The sequence below is a fragment of the Heliconius melpomene genome, chromosome 12, assembly GCF_056956725.1.
Source record: "Heliconius melpomene rosina isolate 202511_hmr_F chromosome 12, ASM5695672v1, whole genome shotgun sequence".
NCBI lineage: Eukaryota > Metazoa > Arthropoda > Insecta > Lepidoptera > Nymphalidae > Heliconius > Heliconius melpomene.
Window position 1 is genome coordinate 438061 of NC_140400.1, and position 26426 is coordinate 464486.

Genomic DNA, 26426 nt, shown 5'->3' on the forward strand with positions numbered 1-26426 from the left:
AATTTAAATAAAAACTAATTATATTATACGTACGTAAGTAATGAATAACAATGTGTTAAATGCAACGGCGGACATAACCGAGGTTAACTGTATTATGAATAAAAATTATGTAATATGTAATTTAATCGTTAATCAAACAGAATGGCCTAAGAATTTTTACTAACAAAAAACAAGCCTAACAACTTAAAAAAAACCTTTATACAAAATGGTATAGTTAGCTTTTGCAAGCAATATATCTAAAACGAATAGAAATTGGAAGACGGAGGCTCTAAACACTATTTTCTTCCTGTACTTTATAGTAGAGTACGTGAGACGTACTGAGGAAAAAATACATATTAAATTTCAAAGTTTTAACAATACAGGTTTCAACTATAATTAACAGCAGGCTTTCATTAGGTCGAGTAACAAGCTATATGTATAATAAAATGTAATAATCTGAATTTGAACCACTTGTAATAATTGTATCCACATGAAACTACATACAATATTATGGTATTAACGTGCTGGTGTGATGATGGAGACAGGACCTATATATTGGAACTCTTCAGAGGTTACTCTTGTCATTAAGGAACCAGCTAGGAAATGAAATAATAAATTTCCCTTAATAGGACTCGAACCCACATCCGTCGCTTTTACATTAAGACTCAATCTAAAATATGAGTATATAAAAATATACAATAAAATAGTACTAAATCTCATTTTTATGAGTCAATCGAATTAGCGGCCCATCATATTTGTTTATAAAATAAATGAACGTATTTCATACAAACTAAATGGTTATATTAATTCCGGTAGCCACTATTATGACAATTTAATGAACGCTGCTGTAACAATGCGAGGAAGCCGCCGTCGCCGTCGTCGCGGTTAAAAATAAATACTGTTTGACTTACAAACTTATAATGAACTGCACATTTAAATTTATATTGGAAGTTGTATAAGCTAAAGCGTTCATATTTTATAGGATATGTGGAATTCGCATCATTAAATGTACAGTAAATTATCTATACTTATATAGTATTTCCCGAAACTCCTAGTCTACGCAAACAGAGCTATGATTAGTATAGCAATAACAAACAAACAAAACAAAAGCTAATACAAAAATTAGGATTAGATCGAACCCACGACTACGTTGTAAAGTAGACTACAGTACAGTACAGTACTCATACACATTTCAATGTGCATTATGGGTTTTTTACCGTGAGTAATGCTATCAATGGTAAGGGTCCAATTTATTTATGAGATCATCAAATTGATTAAAAACTGACAATTGCTTATGATAAAGATTGTTGCCGTTAAATTGAAGCTACTTTTACAATAGCTTAATTGATTATCCGGTTTCTTTCATAGTAAACAGTTGACTGTATGAGTTTACACGTTTCGCAATATTTTGATAAAAAAAAATATATAATTTAAATTTTTAATACACATTTTATTGGCATAAATAGTAATTTATTTATTTATTATGAAGTCTCAATATTGTAAATACTATGAATTTATTTTTTTGAAGGCTTCCAGACTTCCGGTTATATGCCATAGTAACCATATGTTATTTGATCAGACGAAATTTGAATCAATTACATAATTATAATAAACTAGTCGTCGCCCGCAACTTGGCCTAAGACAGACATATTATCATGGCAAATTTCAACTTTCTAAGTACAGGTATTTTGACTGTGTGTTATATAAAAAGATAGTTAAAATAAAGAAACAACTAATTTCAAATCCAACACGAGATCACTTACACATCGAACTAATTTTAATTAGACTTCTAAAATGAGGATTTTTTTGCAACCAATTACAAACAATTACGACAATAACTGTGCTATGTATATTGTGTAAATACGTCGTTTAAAAATGATCCTAAAACATTAATCTTTAAGAGGAAAAGACGGAAAAAAAATATAAATGAAAATACTTTTTAAAATGATTGAGAAACCTTTAGTTTCTATTTCGCATTGTTACGCAATGTCGTAAAAAATTATATAATTCTAATTTATTTTTTTACCTTCACGGTATGTCTCGCGGGGTAGGTAGAGGGTACTAAATGTATATTCTCTCCATTTTTCGCCAAAATTTTTGAGACATTTCGTGTTGAGTAGCGGAAGTCAACGCCGCGTTTTTTTAAATACAATTTTTTAAAAGACTTATTTTTAAATTTTAATTGATTTGAATAATACTTTTTAAACAAAAAATTACAAATTGCTTACCCAAGATTGCAAAATCGCTTACAATATATTATGATGTAAAGTACAAATAAATAGAATATCAACTTTTGTTAACAAGAAACCCAATTATTATGCTAACTAACTACATATATATGACCTGACACCGCAAAATTAGCATTTAGCTAAATAATACAAAAATAACTTAAAAACATAAAATTACTTATTAACATTTAAGCATTTTCGCCAAGTGTGCATTGTGTAAAGCATTTCGTAATTCAGCTAGGTAGCTTATAGTAGTATATTATGAAATGCTTGCATTGCATTTAACTAGCCTTTTTCTGACACCGCTATTTTTAACAAAAGAATATTCTTTTTAAAATTTTAAAGTATTAGGTATTCCACACTTATGAAAGAAATCCGTCTGTTGAAGCCGCCGTCGGCGGTACCCAAGAGGTTCGGGTTTAAATCCTGCTATGTTCAATGTTTTATACGTTTTCTTCATAAATATTTATAATTAATTTTATTGTCATTTTTAATATTTAGGATTTCATGACGAAGACTAATACACAATCGGTCCAATTTTTTTCTTATCAAAATACCCAGTATGATTGGCTAAACTGTTTTTTTATATTCTTCAATTTAAGGTGGACTTTGTGCTGTGACGTCACCGCATGGCCACCTAAGTACTGCGTCTACAGTTTTGTAATACCATGGATATATTTTTTTAGTTATCCCGCACACAGCAGGGTACGCAGAAGGAACCTAGTGCTAAGACACTCCGTTCCCCATTATAGTTTTTGGTTATTTATTATATTATAGTTATTTGATATAGTTATGGTAATTTTAAAATAATTAGTTTAAATGTAAATATTTCCTAACCGTTTCTTTTTTAATTAAGGATATACTCAATACAATTCATTATTTATAGCTTTTGAACGTGTTATTTGTGCTCTCTTAACTTTAGCATTATCACGTAGAACTAGATAAAATGAAAAAAAAACATTTTGTAGGTACTTCAATATATAAATTAATCTAAAAACCATTAAACTATTATCTATTCAAAATATTTAATAAAGTATTATACCTCAAATATTTTAAATGGTGTTTTCTCGAATTGAAACTGATCTTATTCTTTATTATAAGTTTTCTTAGAGCTAGCTGCCTAAAAAAATAAAAAAATAAAAAAAACAATATTAAATGGTATTTCTAGCACGTAATTGCCCAAACCGTTGTATTTGTACCGTTCAATTAGACTGGTGGACTTTGTACTGTGACGTCATAGCACGACCACGAAGGGTGACTATATGTTATTTTTGGTCGACAACTCGACATACAAACGTACTTTGGCGTAAATCAAATATACGAAATATTGTTTTATGGCTCAATGGTTATTTTATGATAAACGCAATTTGCCATATATTGGGCGGAAAGTAGGAAACGGAATGTTTTAACGTTTTTTGTTAGCGCGTGAAGCTAAACAAACTTATTTATATACCTAATATTTATATAAATAATAAAGTCGATTATTGGTCGAACTTTAAATTAATATATTAATCTATATCTACGAGTACATATATATGCAACCTAACCTATAACAAATAGTACCATACTATCAATATTCGCTATTAATTCGTAGAGAAAATAACAAACTATTACTCAACACTTATGTAAACAAGTCAATTAATTTCATTAATTATCTATTTATTTATTTAATTAATGTAAATAACAAAATCTAGTGCCAATATTTTTTAGTTCTATCATAATATGTGTGATAATTTTGTTGATTGCTGCAGTCGTGTCGCAGTGGTACACGGTCTGCACTTGGGAGAATGATAAATATATTGATTGAGCAGTGCGTGGAGAACGGAGTGTCTTAACACTAAGTTCCATGCCTTACCCGCTATATCTTACTAAGCTATAAACATATTCTTATTACATAAACTTTAAAATGTACCTACATAGATATTACATACAAATGTACAGTAGTAAAGTCAAAGACGCGCCAACTTTCACTTGCCGAAATATCACCGCTGGTATCGTACCTACAGAGAAGCCTGTTTTGTTTTTACTATATCGTACCTTAAATAATGCCTTGTAGCCTTTAAAAGTTCTCTTTTTATTACATTTTATGGTTTTGTGATTAATATTAATGTAGCGTTATTGAGCGTACAATTGTGTTTGAACGCGGGTTCAAATCCGACTTTGAGAAAGTTTACCAATAGAAGTAGAAAGCTGTATTGAAGCGGTGGTGGCACAGCAACGCAGCGTCTGAAAGTTGTCGGTTTAATTCCCATACTGGGAAATCAATTATTTTCATTTTCGAGTATTGGAAAACAGGCGCGTACACTCAACACTAAATGCCTTGAAAATTGAGCACAAAGTGCGGGATTTTTATTAGCAATTTCTATGAATAGCGGTACAAATAAATATTTTCATTCCATACGTATACTAAATACCAAACTTTATAGTCCATAAGAAAAACTAAATATAATTGTTTAACACACTCTATTTATACGTCCAGCCTCACTCTCGTCTGACGTGACTAGGAACACGGTTAGAACCTTGGCTCACATTATCTTGGACTTTGAACTGATATTTTATACATAGAATATATATCACTCAGTTATGTCATTTAAGAGAACTTTGTCACTAACTCAATATTGTCTTCATTCTCAGTTTGATTGACGTTTTAACTATAAAATATGTAAAATTAAATATGATATCTTATCTTAATAATAGACAGACAACGCAAAGACGAAAATACTGGACTTATATGCATGTAGATGTTAATGTGTGTACGAGGAAAATTGAAAAACCAAGACATCCGTAATTATGTCTTAAAGCCCACATTAACAAAGCTGCGGACGACGACTAATTTCACAATATTCTAAAGCCTGACGCATTTTATACATTTGGTAGAGAGACCAGGAGAACACTACGTCTCCAAGATCCCTCTGCCTACCCTGCGATGTGCGGGATACGGCGTGGTAGCGAGGAAAGACCTGGTGTGTAGATATTTCGTTTTCTCTTCGAACCAAGTTGACTCCGACCGACCGGCAACACAATTCATTCAGATTAATCAAAAGTTTCAACTACATTAAGACGGAGGAAATATTCATATGTGCTTGATTTTTTTTAAGTAACTTGTTTATATTTTAAACAGGATGGTAACAAATTTCACCGCACAGATTTTTTGTCCACGGACTGGTTCACGTGAATGCTTTCGACGGTTTGAGTTGCATAATCTTAAGTTAAAGTTTTTTTTTTAACATAATCGATAAAAATATTTAATTTTATTATTCTAAGTTACTTTAATAATCAATATTCTTAATTATTTGTAGCTTTTCTTAATTATTTATTTAATACGTCTTTCATTACAGTGAAATAAAAACATTATGAAATTAAACAACATATTAGTTATAGTAACTTAAAAAATACAGTCATTATGATGTAATTGAGTAAAGCATATATTATCAATGCTTTGACACAGCGATGACCTCTGACTGCAAATACTAAAGTTATCTTAACACTATGTATATTTGAAACAAAAAAAGAAATTCTATTCACATACTTGTGCGATTGCATTCCACTACTCAACACGCAATGTCTCCGAGACATTCGGCGGAAAGTGGGAAACGGAATGTCCCTTTTCTGCAATGTTATATGCGGGATTCAGCCAGAAGATAAAAAAGTTAGAGCATTAAAGATTAAGATTTTAAATTTTTGCTATTTTCCAATTAATATACAAAAATATATATAATAATATTTTAGTACATATTTGAAAAAATATATTTTTACGTAAATCTTTTAGATAACCTTCATATACATATGTGAACAATGAATCAACATTACATTGTCTCAAATCCAGTTCAAGGAGCATCAATTGATGATTTATCAGCGTAATAAATGATAAAATTTATACCAAAGAAATAATATCTGAAATAAATAGAGATTAATTACGTTCATCAAATGTTCAGTTAAGGACGTTGTAGCAATCTGCAGAACTACAAAAAATATGTATGATTTTCTTTTCTTTTCTCTGTGCTCTGCGCCACGACGGACCCATTTTAATGTCGTTTTAATGTCGCGACAATACTAACTTTTTATTGTGTGAACATTTCAATTATGAACCTTTCCTTGACATTGATTTAACACTCAACACTCTTATTTAAAAAAATCTTAAATGACCTTCTATATACACTTTATCCTATGTAAATAAATACGAGTAATTATTTAGAGAAAAAAGCTATCCCAGATACAATTGTACCCATGACCGTTTATCAGTGACGTATGTTATCAGTCGCTAGGCGTGAATATTTCAAATAATACTTGTTTATCAATCAATGTGCCTGCTACCCGATTTATGGGGAAATTTATGAAATTACTGTAAAATATAACATCATTTTTTTAGCTTCATACTTTTAGAGATTTTATAAAAAATGGCTAAATTCGTTAAATTTAAAGATTGTGTTAAAGTGGCTTAAATTAGTTAAATTTTAAGAAATGTCTAAAAATGGCTTAAATTCTTTTTTAAACTTCATGATGTTAGATTTTTGTTAAAAATGGCTCAAATAATTTATTGCCGGTGCGAGCATTGCGCCCGCGCACTGTTATCAGTTCACTTACTAATTGTTGTCATACGTTTCAATGTAGGGTCGATAAGGTCGCAACGAATTTAAGTTGTATTGGCATGGCGACTAAACTACTTCACGACTAAGTAGATAATTATAATGAGAAACAATTTTAACATGAAAGACTTTTGGTGTTTTATTTGGTTTATTTACTAAAGTTTTATTTTATTCTCATGTATTTAATTTATTTTGTAGAGCGGGCTAAAAAAAATGACAATGTTTTCTTCGTGAGACTGCACCTTAATCGTAATTAGTATCCGCAACGATCGAATTATATATTCTGATTACCGAACTCAGTTGTACTAGTTACGATATGTATATAATTAATTTTATTGAGCATTGTTCTCCTTTGTGCTTACCATGTGTGTCTAATGGTATGTACGATCTATTAGTCGAAACTATGGTAACAAGCTCCCATTGTTTGATGATTTCTTTGTCCATCACTACGTATCTACTAGTATAATTTAAGTAAATATATGTACCTATAATAGATATATCTCTATTTATTTAGTTTTTTTTTTAAATAAAAAAAACGAAAATCAAATAAGAGAAAAGATAAAAATATATTTTTCATTTCATTAGCTACTGTGAAAAACACAAAAAAAAATAACTATAACTTACTTTTTTTTAATAGTTGATTATTTCTTAACCGGAAGCTTAACTGCTATCAGCTTAAATAATATCCATTAATCATCGTTTCTGAGTGTGTTTATCAAGTTGATACAAACCTACTAATATTATAAAGCTATAATATCCGCTATATATAAGCTATATACCGTAACGGAGAACAAAATTAGAATCTAATTCTCCTATTACAAGGCTTAGCTCACTTTATAATAAAAAATGTATTTCATATTTTATTATCATTTATGGTATATATGTATGTGTGTATTCCTTAATCTGATTTTAGTATATTTTTATGTAATTTTGATACGCGCTTATTTATTTGCAAACCTATGTTTATATAAATTACCATTTCACTTTATATTGCATGCAGTGTTTATCTTTAAGTGGCAGTACATTAATTGTTTTTAGTTTTTAAGTTAGATTTACTGAAATGTAACAATGTATGAGCCGTTCATAAACTTAATAAAATAAATAAATAAATAAATAATATTATACGAGTAAGAGTCTGTTTGCTTGAACATGCTGATCTCAGGAACTAACTGGTTCGAAATTAAAAAATGTGTTTGTGTTGGATAGTCCATTTATTGAGGAATAAAGCACTGTACTCAATAGAGTTAACTCAGACACTTAGGATGTATTATGTATAACTCTTTTTTCGTTTGACCACGGGGGCGAAGTGAAGGTAGATGCTATTCATCTAATATGGCGATATACGCTATAGTAATTACGCAATATGGGAATCTAGTTAATCAAGTATAAAGGCTAACATAAGTCCCTTATATGGGCATGTGCATACAGTTAACCGATTGCTTTCCCATATGTGAGGTTAAGTTAACTATGACTCATTTTGTTACTGAGAAGTAATTAGGTAACTATAATACATGAGCTACTATTATTTTTCCCATCATCTCTCGAAGAATATTGCGTCAGCATTGAACTTTGAAATTTTATTACGATTTTTTTTACGTTTATGATTTTTTTAGCTTCACACTGTATCCCGCACATTATAACCTAGTGATAAGACACTCCATTTTCATTCAGTCACTTCTGTTCTTAATTTTTCCGCCTAATTATGATATGATATATTGACCCTAACAGTTAAATATAAACATTATTTTATTTTTAATATTTATATATTATCGGTGTAATAAAATAAATAAATTATAAAGTAAAAAAATCACTAAAATTCGGCTGAACATTGTACTTATAAATAAAATTAATGTATATAGCTCGTCTTTGGGCCTTGTAGGTAGAGGTGAGCTCGAACGCAGCGCCAGTCACGTAAGCCAGCCCCACTTTTAACCTCACGGACTTGATAAATGCAGTGAAACAACGTGATAGCTTGAAATTAGTTGCTATATTATAATAGAAATGTTATATGAGTATTTGTTCTGGTAAAATAAACTGTTTAAATAGTTAAAGAAATATTTTGTTACCCGTTATTATATACAAACTAGCTTTAGCGACTTCCTTTACGTGGACCAGTTAGGGTGTGTAGGGGACCACTAAAAGAGAATCTCGAGAACCGGGTTTCTCATTTTGCTTCTTAGAGCTTCCACAAACAAAGTTGAGGGCGACGACTAGTTTACATATAAATTTATAGACAAGTAGGTGCATGTAAACGACGACGTAAAGAAGCGGGTTTTATTTATATATGTATAGATATACCATATTATACAGAAAACATTGGCTGTCACGAGTTAAGGAGTAACCTTTGGACGGTGACTCTACAAAAAAAAATTAAATACTTCCATATAATTTCGATTTCGATTTTGTGTTGATTTTTCCTTGGGTTTCGATAACATGATTATACCAACATGGATATATTAGCTACCACTACCCCTATATGTAGGCACTCTATTAAAATCACTTGATGCAATCATCTGTTTATCTTCCCTCATTAAATATGAAAGCAGTTTTATAAATATTGTATGAATCATTGCATTGTCTTTGTTTTACTCGTTGTCTGTTTGCGTTCGCGTTGGTCCGCGTTGTTATTAGTCAGAAAGTGTGACAATTACTGCGAAATTTAAAATAGATGCCCCAGAGAGCTTCTGATATAGCCCTTCTGTTTCACACAACACGTGTAGATTGCTCTTGCTCTGGTAACGAGTCAAACGACGGCGTTGAGTCCAGCCACTTAACAGAAACTAGAATTGAACGGAAAGTGGGCAACGGAAGTGTCTTAATAGGAAGGGAGTATAGTAACGTTCCTAGGTTATCCATCATAAAAATAGATTTTAAATTCAAACCAGTTCGTAGTTCCTGAGGTCAGTGCGTTTAATAATAATTTAATATTAGCACTATTTTTTTTACATTTAATACCTATATAACATATCGATATGCATTTATTACATAAAATGTTGTATCAGATTCACCATATTATAAATGTGTAGGGAAACCTACACGAAATAGTTTTCGGCTTTGGACGGTTTCCAATTTTCACTCGTATAGAGATGTCAATGACCATGTATCCTTTTATTAACATTCTGTTTTCACGTGGCCTGTCTCTGTACTATGCGTAACAGATATACCTACTAAATGTACGTCCATTTCATGCTATTGTAAAAAATATTTAAATATAAATTATACATCAGACTAAACACTGCGTTTAATCTTGCTGCCAGACAGAGGAAACTAAAATAATTCATTTCCCCAAATAGGAATAGAACCTACAAACATCGCTTTAACACTTTACAGTCATGTCAGTCAGTTGCATTTCTGCTCTAATAGTTTATTTCTTGTGTAAAATAATACAACTAGATATTTCTAGAAAATTTTATCGTTATAGATTATGTATGCGGTGGCAGGACATGTCATTATCATGCACTTACGTAATACTTTTTATTCAAGATGCATGTCTACTCGCTTCATCTTGCTATCTATAAAAAATCTATTACTAGTAGTCGCCTGCAACTTTGTTTACGTGGGCTTAAGACGTAGAACGGAAAATCCCGTTTTTCCATCTGTCATCAACTCCTCCCCATACATGCCCTCTGCGGAGGTCGTCATGTGTTTACGTGATCTTCCTCCAGTATCATCGACACACTCGAAGGGCGACTGAGATCTCACCACCTCTCTTATCACTCACTCACTAGTTTTCAAATGACCTATAAATAAATATAGAAATGTATAAATAATATGATAGTTTTAAACTACGCTTGTACTTATGTTGACTAATAAACTATAAAAATAAAATCATTGAGGATAAGCGTGTTCGTCAATTATAAAGTACTTTGTCATGTCATTTCATAGAAATGTCTTTTTCTTATAAAAGTATTAGATTCTTTTATAAAAGTATAAGTAACCGGAGGTGTTACAACGTAGATTTAAACAAAGACACTCAACTTAAGACATTTTTTTAGGTTTTCTCTTACATCATTTATATGCGGAATAACATTTGAATAGAATTGAAAACACGTTTTGTTTGTGGGTTCAATATGGAATGTAGAGAACATATTTTTTGTTTTATATGAAGACTTCTATTAGTAATAATACAAACATAAAAATACTGTACGAAATTGTAGTAGTTGAACCCAGTATATTATCTTTCTTTTTTTAATAATACTTATATTTTATAAAAAATTAAACGTATAGAAGCTCGAAGTATCATTTATTATTTTCGTTATATTTGTAAGTACGCTACAGTGCTAGAATATTTATGAAGTTCAATTGTATTCAAAATGATGTCGTCTTAATACTGGAATGCTTGTGGCGTGAACGAAATGCTATATAAACTGTGTTTGAAAACTAGCTATAAACTTTATTTTCTCTTTTCTATAGAACTGTTTATTTATTTTACGTTCTCTGCTTTTTGGTAAATTTTACGTGTTGAACGTCTTAAATGTCACAGAAGTGCGCGGGAGAGCTTGAAATTGAAACAATAAACATAAGTGCCTCGTGGTGCAGTAGACGCGGTATTGATGGTTCAATTTCCACTCAGGGAATGATTATATTTTCATTTTCTCGCTCCAGTCTCGAAAATTGAGCGGAAATTGGGAAACGATATGTCTCAACCATTAGGTTCCCTCCCAAAAAAGCGTAGAGCTGGTTTATTTACTTTTTTCTTTTCCGTATGTACCTAACTTACTTACGTATTCCATAAGTTTTCACCTCCATGGGCCTTAGTATTCCAAGGTTGTTAAGGCACATGACGTCATCCACACTTCTAATGGAAACCTGATATAACAGGTACAAGTACTGGTCTCGTTTTTTGTTGTTATTAATTATAAGCTTTTTGGCAAAACGAGTGGCGCTGTTGTCAAGAGTGCGATGTAAAGACAGGGCAAATGAGCGTATTGTTAAAATATTTTTATTTCACTTATCTTGTTTTGCTTAGTTTCTTCATCCAACAAAATATTTAATAAGCTAAAATTAGAATTCGAGTTCGAATAAGAGAAAATTATGATAAAAAGATATTACTAGCTAAGAACTGTTTACATTTTTCATATCTTATATTATTATAGCAGATGCGTGATGACCAAAATATTATTTTTTCGTCTTTCTTGGCAGATAACACCCATTATTAGGAACAAAGATTAAAACCGTCAATACCATCCTAATTCATGGTATTATACGATTAAAAAATATATGTCTCTTTATTGCACAAACAACTCGGCCTTAGTTGAAGGAAACTAAGTATGCGAGAGCGAGGTTGTTATTATGATAACCCGGTCGGTCGGTAATACAATGGGTAATTTTCTAATTTGAATTTAAATTATATTCTATTTATTTAAACGGATTTAAATTACAAAGAAAACTCATTTTTGTAATGTTACACCGTTTATATAAATTTATGGTAATTTATGTATCTTTTAACTTTTTAAAATAATGAGTATAGTTAAAGAATAACTAATGATTATTTATTATACTAAATAGCTCTTTTCTCACTGGCAAACCCGCAAGAGATGAAGCTTAAAGTTAAAAAAAAGTCCCTGCTATGATAGACAAATCGCGGCGTTCAGCTCCGCTACTCAACACTGTGTTTTAAATTCAGGAGGAAAAGTTTGAGGATTGAGTAACTGAACAAAATATACTATACATACTTATATGTACAAACAAATTTGTATGAAATATTATACATCCTTTTCAAATTGAGGTTAAAGTACAAATAAATAACGGGTGTAACCGTGTACACTTCTTAATATGATAATAATTGATAGCAATATCTTTGTGTAAATAGTAAATACTTAATACTGTTGGTTGTTATGCTGCAAAATGTTATTTATTGATTATGGGTCTAGCATAAATATATGCAATATTTCAAGGATAGGCGGTTCGAATATAAATATTTACATTTGTAATTGTACAGCTTGACCGATTTGACATTTGAGTTTTGACTAACGTCGCAATACTGCTGCTCCAGGCTCTACCGCATGGTCTGGTGTTAAAATTCTCCGTTCTACGCTTTCTACCCGAATACAGGGCCTTGAGGGTTGAATGGCGATACTTAACCATGCACATGTTTTGCTTGTTTGTTCTTGCATAATTTCTGTAATTACCTTTAAAGTAAATATCGTTTTATTATACCAATGGGTTATCTAAATCATTGTATACTTTTCTGGCGGTTTATTATACGCGATGGCTGTTGCTATCTTTTGTCATAAGTTGCTTATGGCTTATATTATTTGTTAAATAGTCGAAACGTCTGGCGGAAACAAAGACACCGGAAGAATATCTGTAAATGTTATGCGGAGTTCACTTAATTTTTTATATCTACATACATTGTAAAGTCAACCAAATTTATATACATTTTGTGCTCAAATTTAAGTCTACAATTGAGTTCTATCGATGAACTCCAAACTCGAAAATTTCAAAATCATTCACTCCTGAACGAAAGTCAACGAACAAAACAACATTCCTATAGGCTTCAATAAAACTAGTTATCGGTATTAATACACACATTTATGGGCTAGTATCTAATTCTAATAGCTCACGGCCGTCTAATCGTATGATGAGTTGGAATTATATAAATACTTTAATATGTAGGTACTTTCGTAAACAATCATATTTTTGTTAATTATACATATAATTTAGATTAATTTGCTGCGCCACGACCTGGTCTCTTCTAGTAAAACTTGAGTTACTATATTTTCTGCTTGATGATATACTTAAATATTATTTACTTATGAAAAATTTATCTTAGTTGAAATGTAACCAAAAGTTAATTAAAAATTTAAAATCAAATTCCATATGTTCAACGCGAAAACTTGCGAAACTTGTATGAAATTTTAATTGTCAACAGTTACAAGGACGATGTATTAAACAATATTATTTATCGACGGGATATTTATAAATATGGCTGTTTCTACTAAAGTATTTCTTAATCGCTCACTCATATGTTATGATTTTTAAGCTCAATTTGGCGGCGGTTTTTCCATAAATGTTTAAAAGTTCCTTTTATTTTTTCATAAACAATGAAATAGTGATAAAGTACTCTATTATGTAACTATTTTAAAAATATTCCGTGTTGAATGGCACAAAAATATTAATTAATCTGTTATTAAGTTCTTGTACTAAAATAACAGTATTTTTTACTTATGTATATAATATTGTATGTATGTATAATGTATATAATTAACATTCACAAGAACTGCGCCTCGTATTTATGTAAATTTTTATATACATATTTTTGTAGAATTGTAGATCGTAAAGCCTAATGGCTGAGACCGGTCGTTTGATATGTTAGTAGTAGAGTATATGCAACATATGTATATTACGCATATTACGCATAAAGCGACGGAAGGAATTTGTATTTCTAAAATAGTTCAATGTTGTAGGATTGTTGGTTCTATAATGATAGCCTGATAGGTGTAGGTTCAATTTCTAAATAAAGTGTAACAGGATTCGGGCCTTTCTATGCCTGCTGGCCTTGCCGTAGCTTTTGGCACTTTATCCTCTCTGGCTATGTGGTGAAGCTGAAAAGATGTCTCTCTGTCAACTTAAAGGATTATGTAAAAGTAAAAATATGTAATAACACAGCTAATGCGATAATAGAATTGTTTACAAGAGATTGTGTTATTATTGTAAAGCAGTAACAGTCGAAGGTCGTCAATATTTTCTGTTATCGCGTAACTACGCAGTTTTCTACAGAGTACAGGTATAAGTTAATTGGCGTTCTCTTTAACTTTGTACGGAACTATAGTTCGGAGTACAGTTCTATTATATTGAATTGCCTTTCTTCATATACAATATACATATTGCGCTTTAAACAGCACCAAAATGAATATATAATTATGTAGTATTATTGATAACCCCGCACAGCTCAGTACGGATAAAGATGACTAACAATGAGGTGTGTTTAAAGTTTATGTTTTAACTTATTGTTACTTTTTATTTTTATTGTTTTGGTTCTGGCTTCATTATAATTTCTAGATTATTTGTTTTTTTTTAATACTATTTTTTGGCTATTATCAAAAGGATGATTTTATAATGAGTGGGAATCGAACATACAATCCTACGTGTGTGCCCCTGCGCCACGATGGCCTCTTTGTAATTTATTTTCGTTAAAATATCTTTTCAAAGACAAAAAATCTTATCAAAGCCACACACATTTTAAGTCAGGCTTCGATTGTCATTTCAAACCTACACGACACGACCTCTTAGTCTTTTGCAAAGTTCCGTATTATTATGTGCTAAAATGTACTTAAACATAACATGTAGTGTTTCATACTAATGTGAATAACATATTGTATTAACGTAAGGTTTATCCTGCATGTCAACAAAGAGAATTTCTCTGTGCTAAATGAAAATTTAGCAAATGTGTTCTGGTTGTTTTCCTAGTTTTGTGACGTGACGGCTATAGGTTCGAATATCAATTTTAAATGTCACTTGGAAATTGGAATATTAAGTTATTCCGATATTTAATTAGTTAATTAGTTACTTCACTTTCAAGTAGAGTAGGTTCTGCCAATACACAATTAGTAAAATTTGGCGAGGATTGAGAAAACATTATCTTTAAACGTTAAGCAAAATATAAAAAAAGTGTTACAAAAAGGGTTTATTATGAGGCAGATGGTAACACACATCTGTTTAAAGGGCGTCTTATTTTTGTACACAAAAGTGGAGCTCATTATTTTAACAGTGCGTTCACCTCACGAAGACAGCCGACCTCTTTCCGCTTTATCACAGAATTAACCTAAAATACACTCTATTCCAATAGATATAGGGATCAGTGAATGTGTATTCTACTCATTCAGTTGTGCAATGATAACAAAGAAAGTGATAAAACATAAAACTAACCAATATGTAAACACATATATTTTAAATGTGAAACCCCTCAAGAGCGCGTGTTCCAATCACTTTACGTTCATTTTTTTTATACATTTTCTAAAAAGTATTAATATATAAACTAAACTCATTTGATGCTATTAAATTTGTAAATAATAATAATAATTCTTTAAAATAAGCGTAATAAAATCATTGTTTTATCAAATTAGCGATATGTGAAAAACCAACAGTGAATGATAATTTACTGAATAATTTTTTTTACTATAATAGGTTACCTACCTCTACCTCTACATATATGATATATAATTATAATACAAACAAACACTAAATAAGTAGTGTGAAACTTGGTGTTACATTTGCAGACACACGGTAATTTAATTATGAAGCATTTTGCTTTAACCATTATGCAGAGAGACTGTAAACGCGACAGGGTGGGTTAGATTCCCACTCGAGGAGGTCAAATATTTAACATTTCCTCGCACTGGTAATTGAGACAAAACGTGACGTCTAAAAATTTAGATTATATGTGAGATATAGCGTGAAACTAAAAGAATGAGCCTGTGCGTTTCATTTAATACAAAAAAGTAAGACGAAATGAAAAATGAAGAACAGAGTGATATTTCACTCAGTTAATGATCACTATTTAATACAACACAACGCCTTAAAGCCGGGAGTTACGAAACATGCCAAGAAACTGAACTGAGATATAAAAACAGATATTTGGCAGCGGCGATGCTCTCGACCAGTCTGGCGACTAGTCTAGCTTTTATATAAGGGCTTGTGCAGAGTGCTTAACCTGGATTTTGGAGGTTATTATTTATACATATGTATGTTGATTGCGATTAGTTGGCGGAAATGAACGCCACGCTTTATCTTAGTACCAAAGCGACAAATCGAAAATTATTCTCCTGAGTATCCATAGAACCCACAACGGTCGCGTTTGCAGTGTGCCGCTCAATTATAGTAAACTAGCGGACGCGCGCAGCTTCGCTTGCGTATTTAGGGGGAATTCTAATAACCCATGAAACATGTGTTCAATGAAATATTTTTAAGAGTCTAAATTTCAAATTTTATAAAAATCGGTGGCGATTTAATGATTTTTCCATACAAACTTTCAACCCCTTATTTGCACCCTTAGGGGGTGAATTCTAAAAAAACCATGAAACACGTGTTCAATTAAATATCTTTAAGAGTCTGAATTTCAAATTTTATAAAAATGGGTGCCGATTTAAAAAAAAATCCATACAAACTTGCAACCCCTATTTCATCCCTTTAGAGTTAAAATTTTTCAAAATCCCTTCTTAGTGGATGTCCAGATTACAAAAGTAAATACCTGTCCAAATTTAACGTTTCTACGCACAGCGGTTACGGCTGTGCGTGCGTCTTACCTCAGTCAGTGAGGACAAGTCCTTTTATATATATAGATTATGGTACTGTTATAAATTTCTCTGTATAATTGAGGAATATATGAGTATGAAAAGAAAATTTTGTGATAAATAACTCTAAATTTCGCTCATAAAGAAGCTTAACACCTTTTTATACTAATTCTTTTACTGACTATGGCATTTGGCATTCATAGATATCTTAATACTACCTCAAGTAGGTTTAAACTAAAATTATTGTTTTTTGACATGCTGCAAGAAACCTAAGACAATAATAAATGTAGAAACATAATTATTTATATAATCTGTATATTTATTGTTATTTAATGCAAATACTAAGATATAAATGATAGTGTATTTTAAATATTAATATGACATAAATAACTCCTGAGTCTTAGCAAAATATATTTTAATGTTATCGTAAAATGCATTTGATTGATTCATTACTGATTGTCTGCTGATTATCATTTTTAATCTTAAAAATAATAAAATAATATGAAAAATAGTAAGTTTTCTATCAACATTTACTAAAAGCTCTCCTTGCCTCTTATATTGGAAGTCGTCTTGGCGCAGGGTGTGGCTATAGTCATGACGGTTATGGGTCCGATTCCTTGTTCAGGGCTTTCAATTATTTTCATTTCCTCGCGCTGGAAACAAGACAAAGCGTGGCATTGAACTCCGCCGCTCAACACGCGATGTCTTGAAAATTAAGCGGAAAGTAAAGAAGCAAACGAAACATTGTACTTTTTTACTAGGTTTCTCCTGCCTACTCAACTATACGCGTGATACAGCGTGAAATCATAAAAATAATACAATAATATTTATACCTTCACTCATATATACACATGTATTTCAATGTCATATTAATTCTCTTTAGACTAGACATTATCTAGCACACAAACAAACCTACACCTTTATTCACATTATTATTAGAAAACTGAAAGTACCCGACCAGTCGGCCAACAAGTCTAATATTTGAGCACGCGTAGACTGCGTGTTCCGAGCGTGATCGCGTGCGGCAGAGACACAGCAATACGTTAGAGTGAGACACAAAGAAAACATCTGGACTGGAAGGACGTCTTTGTGATTTGAGTGCGTTTTTTCACTTTTGCCCTTTATTTTAGTCTATTTGGTAGTTTTTTGTTTTGAAATGTGGATGTTTTGTTAGAACTAGATCAAAATTTTTGTCTGTAGTTAGATTCAGCTTTGAAAATGACAATAGGAAATTGTTTATATGTTATTGGTTTATATGTTATATGTAATTGTTTATATGTTATATGGTTTTATTATATGTAGATACATACGTATCTACATATAATAAAACCTTGACAGGCAAGGTGACAAATTGTCTGTCCTAGACAGACGTTACCACCGAGTGTATTATAATATAATCTAAAAGACATTACAGAGACATTCTCTTGACATATAAAAAAATATTATAGTTCCTTGTATACGACTTAAATTACTTTTGTTATTGCGTTGTAATATGTAATGAAATGAGTTTTATTATTTATTACTTTTTGTATAGTTCTTTTTTAGTTACACGCGGAATCTTGCATATCGCAGAGTAAATAGAGGGAACCTAGTGTAACGACACTCCGTTATCCACGCACCGCACTTCTCAAAGAAGGGATGTTGAGTGGCGGAACTCAATGCCGCGTTTTGTCTTGTTATCAGATCACGCAAAATAAAATAATTCGTTCCTCTGACTGGGACTCGAACTCACGGCCATCGTATTTACAACCACAGTGGTTATAACTATGATCTATGTAGAAGTACATATACTTACTATGTATGTTTGTTTGTACGTTCAAATGACAAAGCTATCCGGATAGCTCTTACAGAGTGGTGTCATTGAACCCCCGTCCTGGGGACGTACATGCATTCCAAGTGGAATAAAGATATAGATTTAAGAGGATAAATTATCTACCGATAATTTAAATATAATTTAAATCTTATACAACAATGTATAAGATAAATGACTTAAGCTCTATAGTGAACTATTTTGATGTGATATGAACTATTTTCATTTCCTCTCTCTGGTAAGAAGACAAAGCGCGGCGTTGTGTTTCGTCACTTAACACGCAATGTCTTAAAATTAGGCGGTGCGTCGGGATCGGAGTGTCTAACTCTAGATTCCCTCTTCCTACCCTGATATACACGAGATACAGTGTAAAGGTTGAATTTCATAGTGATTTCTACAGTTCTCCATGCAATGTGTAAAATAATGTTGATTCAAAGGTTCAGGTGCTATGATTTTTCTTAATATTACCTAGTATAAATATTTTTAAACTTAGTTCGTTATTACAATGTGGATATTAAAATAATAAAACTTATTAAAGTAAATTTTCCACCATTACATGGCCTCGATGAGGAAATTAATATAATATTGATTAAGTAACACATAAGAAGGCAATTTAATTTTTCGTTCGTTATAGCTGCTATCCACAGTGATATATTAGTATATAAATAGTAGTAGTATATAAATAGCAGGGTTCGGTTCGATTTAATAAGACCAATCTCAATTGAGAAGATAAAAACAACATACAGTCTCTGTATTGAAAAAAACAAATTAAAATCTGATAAGCATTATTTTTGGAAGTGTTTTCAATAATTTTAGAATAACAAAAGAGCTCTACATGTTATTGTAGAGTCATCTGATATTTATTTATCTTTCATTATGTTTTCAGCGAATACAGATAATAAAAGTGAAAACTGAAAAACAAAGAATATCTAGAATTTTTATCTATGTATGTTTTTTGTTTGGTTTATTATTAAATCGTAAATATTTGGTATGGAAAGGCAAGCTTCTAAGTAAAGAACTTTATTATCAAGAAGAATTTTCATGATTGTATCCCATCGGTATTTTATGATGTGTACAAAGAGTATAATACGAAGATCGTCGTAGTGCAGCGCACAGCGTCTGACCGTAGACGCGACTAATGAGGGTTCAAATCTCATTCGAGAAATGTTTTCTTTTCTTTGCCCTGGTAACAAGACAAAAAAAATTGGAGAACGAACTGTTTTAAAACTAGATTCCCTCCGCCTAAACTTTCAATTTGCGGTGTACAGCGCAAAGCTGAAACAAAGTAGGTATAATACAATAGCAACATAGCATATGCCGTTAAATGAATGACCGCACATGCAGACATCAATTAGCAGTAACCGCTGGCGTTATATAATATACTTTAATTTGTCAAAATTGAAGCTGTAACCACCTCCATTGTAATGATTAAGTACTCGAACCAATAATAAGGCTACCAACGCGTCACATGGTGACATTTGCGCTCTTGTATTAATTAAGCTAATGAAGACAAAAAAATACAGTCAGTATTTCATACAACGAACGGGCGTTTTATTGGGAGGTCGTGTCAATGACATCTGCGAAAATTGGGATATAAAAATAGCTTAATTGTATGATTCATACATATTATTTTATTATTATTTTGTTAATGTGAAGATAGTGTAGGAGAAAATCTAAATGGTCTCGATTTTTGTAAGTTTCACCTAGTGTTAAGACACTCCGTTAACATTTTTCCGCCGAATTGTCGATACATCGCGTGCTAAGTGGCGGAACTCAACGTTCTTCAATATGGCTATTTTAAAACCACGTAAAAGGTCCCCCTCAATACATTTAAACAGAGAACGTTAAACTATAATAATATATTAAACATAATTAACATGTGCTGTAATAAAGTTGCAAATATTTGCTCCTGTATTAGATCATACATTTAATGTCAGTTTATAACATGTATGTGTAATGTGTGTGTATGAGTGCTCACGACTCTACGGCGTGCCGATCGTTATGTTAGCACCTTGTATTAATATACCTCGCTATTATATACATGTCTTGAGATTAGAACATATTAATGCCTTTAAACCTATACTCTAAACATAGAATTTGACACTTACATTACTAAGACTACATGTCATTCGTTAGGTACTACTCTTAGAGATATATCGAGTAGAATTATACACCTATCATACTTTTCATTTTATTCTATTCAGACAATTTATTTTCTCATTCAATGTAATCTAGCCTTATACCACACTGCAGATATTCTATAAAACCATATTTATGTGTTTACTGCATCAAAACACAGTAATATATGTTCTAAATAAATAGGACTAGAGCTCCAATTGCAACGACCATACGTGCAGCTTAATGCGTACAGCGTACAGTAAACTATTTGCATTTGACGTGTTTAATGGCGTTTATAAATATGTTTATGAGTTTATGAGATATACTATATGTATGTTTGTATGTATGTATAATGTATTATGTGACAATGTATGTAGTTGGAATATTGTTGTTTTTGTATGAATTATATGTTTTTGTTGTTGGACAACACATTGTGAATGTAGTGATGTATTGATAAATTCTTTCTTTACTTATATTATAACAAATTATAACATTAAAACAATGCCCACATTTTTTTAAAATACATACTTATATAGTTATAAAAAAATATAGATTGATTATTATTGTTTCTTTATGAATGTTTCAGAAAATAATTGTGCACGTAATACATAACTCGTATTTATTCGGTTTTCTCACGGTGTATTTAACACAATGAGTGTTGTTGCCGCGTTATTTAATTACGTTTGATAAAATCTCTTACTAATTATCCTTTTTAATAGTTATTGTTTTAAAACAGAAAATACTTTTTCCTGATGATTTGCTGACTTTGATTATAAAGTTAACACTAGGTTCCCAGTTCCCTCAACCTACACTGCTATGTGCGATATACAGCGTGAAGCAAACAAAAAAAGATTAGGTTTGTTAAGTTGTTACAAAATGCAGTATTAGGTTACGCCTAACGTTATGGTCTACGTAACTCTATAATACGCGCAAAATAAAGAATGGAATGACTTCTAACTCTATTCTCTCTGAATACCTAATTAAGAACAAATATTTTTTTTATTAAAATAAGCGAATATAAAAATATATTTATTATTATTATTTTAAAGTATAGGTTAGCAATGTGGTTCTAAACAGCACATCCATTGACACATTATATCGGTATCAAGTGTCTATTGCACTTGTAGTAAATAATACGTGCACGTGATGGCGGATACAGTTACGTTATTGATAAAAAATATTAATCAATGTTGCTAAAAATGCGCCGGTTGAAATATATTTATTCGTATGTCAGCGTGATGGTTGCGGGTTCGATTACCACTCGGAGGAATGAATAATTTTCATTTACTCGCATTTGTAAGACAAAGCGTTGTAAACAAGATGAAGCGTTTATAAGCGTTTATAGTTTTCGTATAATTATACTTCAGTAAGCAAACAAACACTCATAGTTTTGTTTAGTTTACATTCAGAGTATTTATAATATATAAAACGATCTTTCCTGCTTGTTTATATTTCATACGAAATCTTGTATTAATAATAAATATTTTGTATTTTGAATATGTTGATTTTAGAGTAAAATAACATACATACATACAAATTGTTATTCTTAATCAATATTATAATTTGTAAGAGTGTATTACAAAGTAGTAAATAAATGTATTTCTGATACTGTCATATAGAAATCAGAGTCAGTCAGTAAGCAAGAAAAAAGTTATATACTTCTTTAATTAAAAGATTTATACTAGTCATTTTAAACTGCAAAAAATAATCAAAATAATTCCTTCTCAATAATCTTTCTGCTGTTCGTAATAAGTATAAGACACTTTCACCTAACGTTAGTTACCAAATTGCATGGTGGTGCCCGTATCGACATCCGCCTTCTCGAAACATGTGAGAGGCTGTAATTTAAAATATCCTAAAGGCTTGTTTATCTCTCATGTCAAAAATGTTACCTCTCCAAATATATAATTAGCCTCCTTATTATTTTGGTTATATCATTATGTTATTTTATAGATATTTGCGGTATTAAAGTTATTATAAATTAAATTACACATAGTTATTACTTACAAAAGTAGGTTCATTTTATAGAAAACAGTTAGTCCAGGGTCTCTACTAGTCCCATAATGACCATGAAATAATGCTGTATCCATGTGGACAGATTTAAAAAATATTTATGAAGAACTTATAATAATGTTATATTCTACTTTGCTTCAGGTATGCGAAAAGTTGGAAATAGGTGCCGAAGCTGATTACTTCGGTCTCAGAGTCTGCGCAGGGTCTGGACCAGGCAGGTGGCTGAACCTCAGGAATCATATGGACCCACATCGCATACCAAGCAGGCGATTGGATCTTCGCGTCAAGTTCTGGGTCCCTCCTCACCTTCTTATTAACGAGCCCACACGACACCAATTTTATCTTCACGCGAAATTGGACCTTATTGAAGGTAGATTAGTTGTCGCAGATCAAGAAGTCGCTCGACGTCTTATCGCTTACATCGCTCAAGCGGAAACCGGTGATTGCGAACCCGATGCCCCAACACATGTGTACGATGAGTACAACAAAATAGGCCCCATGGAAAAACCAGAGGAACATATGGCCAAAATTATTGAGTACCATTGTGAAATAACAGGCATGAAAGCGTCACAAGCTGAATATAGATTACTCAAAGAGATATCTAAATTGGAATCGTTTGGGGAGGAGTTGTTCTTCTGCAAGCCTGTCAACCAGAGCAACAATGCTTATAACTTGTATAGTCATCTACTATATCACAGGCAGCAGGCGGAAGAGCCTAGGGCCCGCGATGAGCAGGAAATAGATGGGGGTGCGACTGTCGGGTGCCTGGCGACGGGACAGAGTGGTGGTGGGTGTGGGTGCAGATTGAGTACCTGTGTGGGTGTGGGACCCCATGGCATCGTAGTTTATAGACCGGCGTGTAATGGCGAACAGGATATCGGTGTTGAGAAACAAAGGTAGGATTTAGCTTACATTTTTTCTATTTAGGTATTTTTTTATTGTATAATGTATATATTATATTGTCTAAGACGGCAGCGAAAGCATGGCGGTTTGGATAATTAGAAAGCAGCTTTTTGATAATAAATTACATATTTATGTATATAGGACTATAAACTTACTAAAATTACATTATGGATGCCCTCCCGCCGAGCTAAATCGACATTTCTTTTACTTTGTCAGAAAAAATAGATAGGTATATAGATATGTACCATATGTCATATTTAAAAATAAACGGTCATCGTACTTTGTACGACATGATAACTTATTTACGTATTTAATGATAATACAACGATCATTTAGATAAAATTGACAAATGAACTAAAACAATCAGTTTTTTAAAATAAGCCTTTAATTGATTACATCTTTTAAGTATTGAGATTGACGTCACTGTTGCCATATGTGATAACTTTGTAAGTACTTTAATGTTTCAACAAACACATGTTTGTAAAACAGCAAATAATTAGGATTAGCCTAGGATTAGGTAACTGTATCAATCTTTCGGAGGGTGGGTAACATTGAGATTATTTTTAATTGACCTAAAAAAGAACACAAGACATATGTACTGGAGAGACACGTTAATATTAGTAAATACTATCTTTATACGTAATTTTTTAATTTTGCTATATGAGCCAAGGGAATGCACATGCAGCATGCAATACATAACAATGCACTTTTCTAACTAGACTAGAAGGAAAGAAGTAGCTTCACGCCACATAGGAGGGTAGAGAGAAACTAGTGTTAATGCACTCCGTTCCCTATGCACATTTTTGTTAAGCGGCAGAACTCAATTATGCTTTGTCTTGTTACCAGGGCAAGGAAATGAAAATAATTAATTACCCCGAATGAGAATCGAAACCACGACCATCACATTTACATTCAAACTGGGCCACGATAACTTCTACGACTAAGTAGAGCAACCATCATCACCTACTTTCATGTTGCCTTCTTGTACTTAGTCTTTCACAATTGAAACTGTATAAAATATTAAATTAATCCGTTAGATGCTATTAAGGTTATAAGATTTCCTAAATTGTTAGACGTCCTCGTCCTGATTTTCTTGCCATATTTTGACGTTTTTTCTTAAGATTTAAGACATTTAGAAAATAAATAAATGTATAAATTGAATATTTCATTCGCAAAAAATTGACATTCACCAATCAACATTTCGTAAAATGAGCTTCCTTTATGTATAAAATAGAAATTTATTTTTAGTATGTCAAATGAATAAAAAATTTGGGAAAACGATTCGATTTCAAATAGTTTTAATTAGGCATGTAGACCAAAGTGCGACAGACAACACTTTCTGTCATGCGACAAGCAACGCAAAGGGGCGAAAAACAGAGAACGAAGTCACTTACTACTAGTTTCTCTATCTTATCCCTATAATAGGATGGGGAAAATACGTAAAAATATATTATTTATCACCGTGATTGAACGATAAGTACAATAAAGATTGACTTCTTTAGTAGACAGACGTAATGTTATCTTTTTAGAACATTTGATAGCTTTGTTTTCTTATCTCGTGTCCTTTTGCGTTTTTTTATTTGAAAAATATCTTATTTTTTGGACACGAACTAAATTTCATATTGCTATATTTTTCTAAATATGTTTAAATTAAAAAAAAATGTTGGTACCTTATTCATTGTATTGAAATATTTGGTATCTGAATTCGGTTTTATCGGATTTTTTTAGAAAGAACATAACAGTGGAATACTTTATTAATTTCTTTTAAAATCTTAAAAAAAGCGGTACACATTGGCAAACGGAGAAACGGAGTGTTCTTTGACTTGCTTCTAGTCCTCTCGCCTTAAATGTGTATTTGTTGTTGTAAATGTGTGTATCCATAAATTGCGGACATGTAAGTAGTTATGCACTCACCCAAACCCTCAGTATTAGGTTAAGCGAGATTATTCCGCTGGCTCAGTGAGACCACCGGAGTATTCCCATTATTGTTGTAAGCACTTTTATTGTTTCGTAAAATTCATGTTAAATGTCGCAATACATTATAACTTTTGTAATACAAATACTTTTAACTTTAAGAATTAATATTGTTGTGATCTCCAAATCGATCAGACGTATTAAATAGTTTTAATTTAAATTAGTATTTTATTTTTTAAAAAAGTAAATTCTCAATTAGAAAGTTTAACTGGCGCAGCCGGTAGGATAGTCTATCAAAGGTCTGCGTGTCTTGTAGATTTGGGTGTCCAAATTCGCCCAAAAATCGCGAGTACAGTGCGAATAGACTTAGGCTATCCACGAACCAAAGAAATAAGTTGAACAAGAAGATGGGATCAGCGATCGGTCGGTGAGTAAAACTCTTTGCCTTCCTTTTTCTTATATTCCCACATTCTATTTGAGATTTACAATAAAAATAAGTGGCGTTATTTTGGGATTGAACGTCTCGCATTATAACGTATCTGGTTTTAATATAAAACTCTATTAAACCTGTAGTTCTAAGAAAAGTATCTCCATAGACTAATTAACGTCTAGAAGTAATATTATTAAAATATTTTAGTAA

General features: G+C 31.6%; 1 protein-coding gene across 1 annotated transcript in view; it reads left to right on the plus strand.

Annotated features, from left to right (window-relative positions):
• dnr1 (E3 ubiquitin-protein ligase defense repressor 1) overlaps window positions 1-26426 on the plus strand; it is a 40252-nt gene that overhangs the window by 1890 nt on the left and 11936 nt on the right. Inside the window, exon 2 of the mRNA XM_085194904.1 lies at window positions 23111-23865. Coding sequence (XP_085051030.1) covers window positions 23111-23865 — 755 coding nt within the window. The remainder of the gene's footprint in view (window positions 1-23110; window positions 23866-26426) is intronic.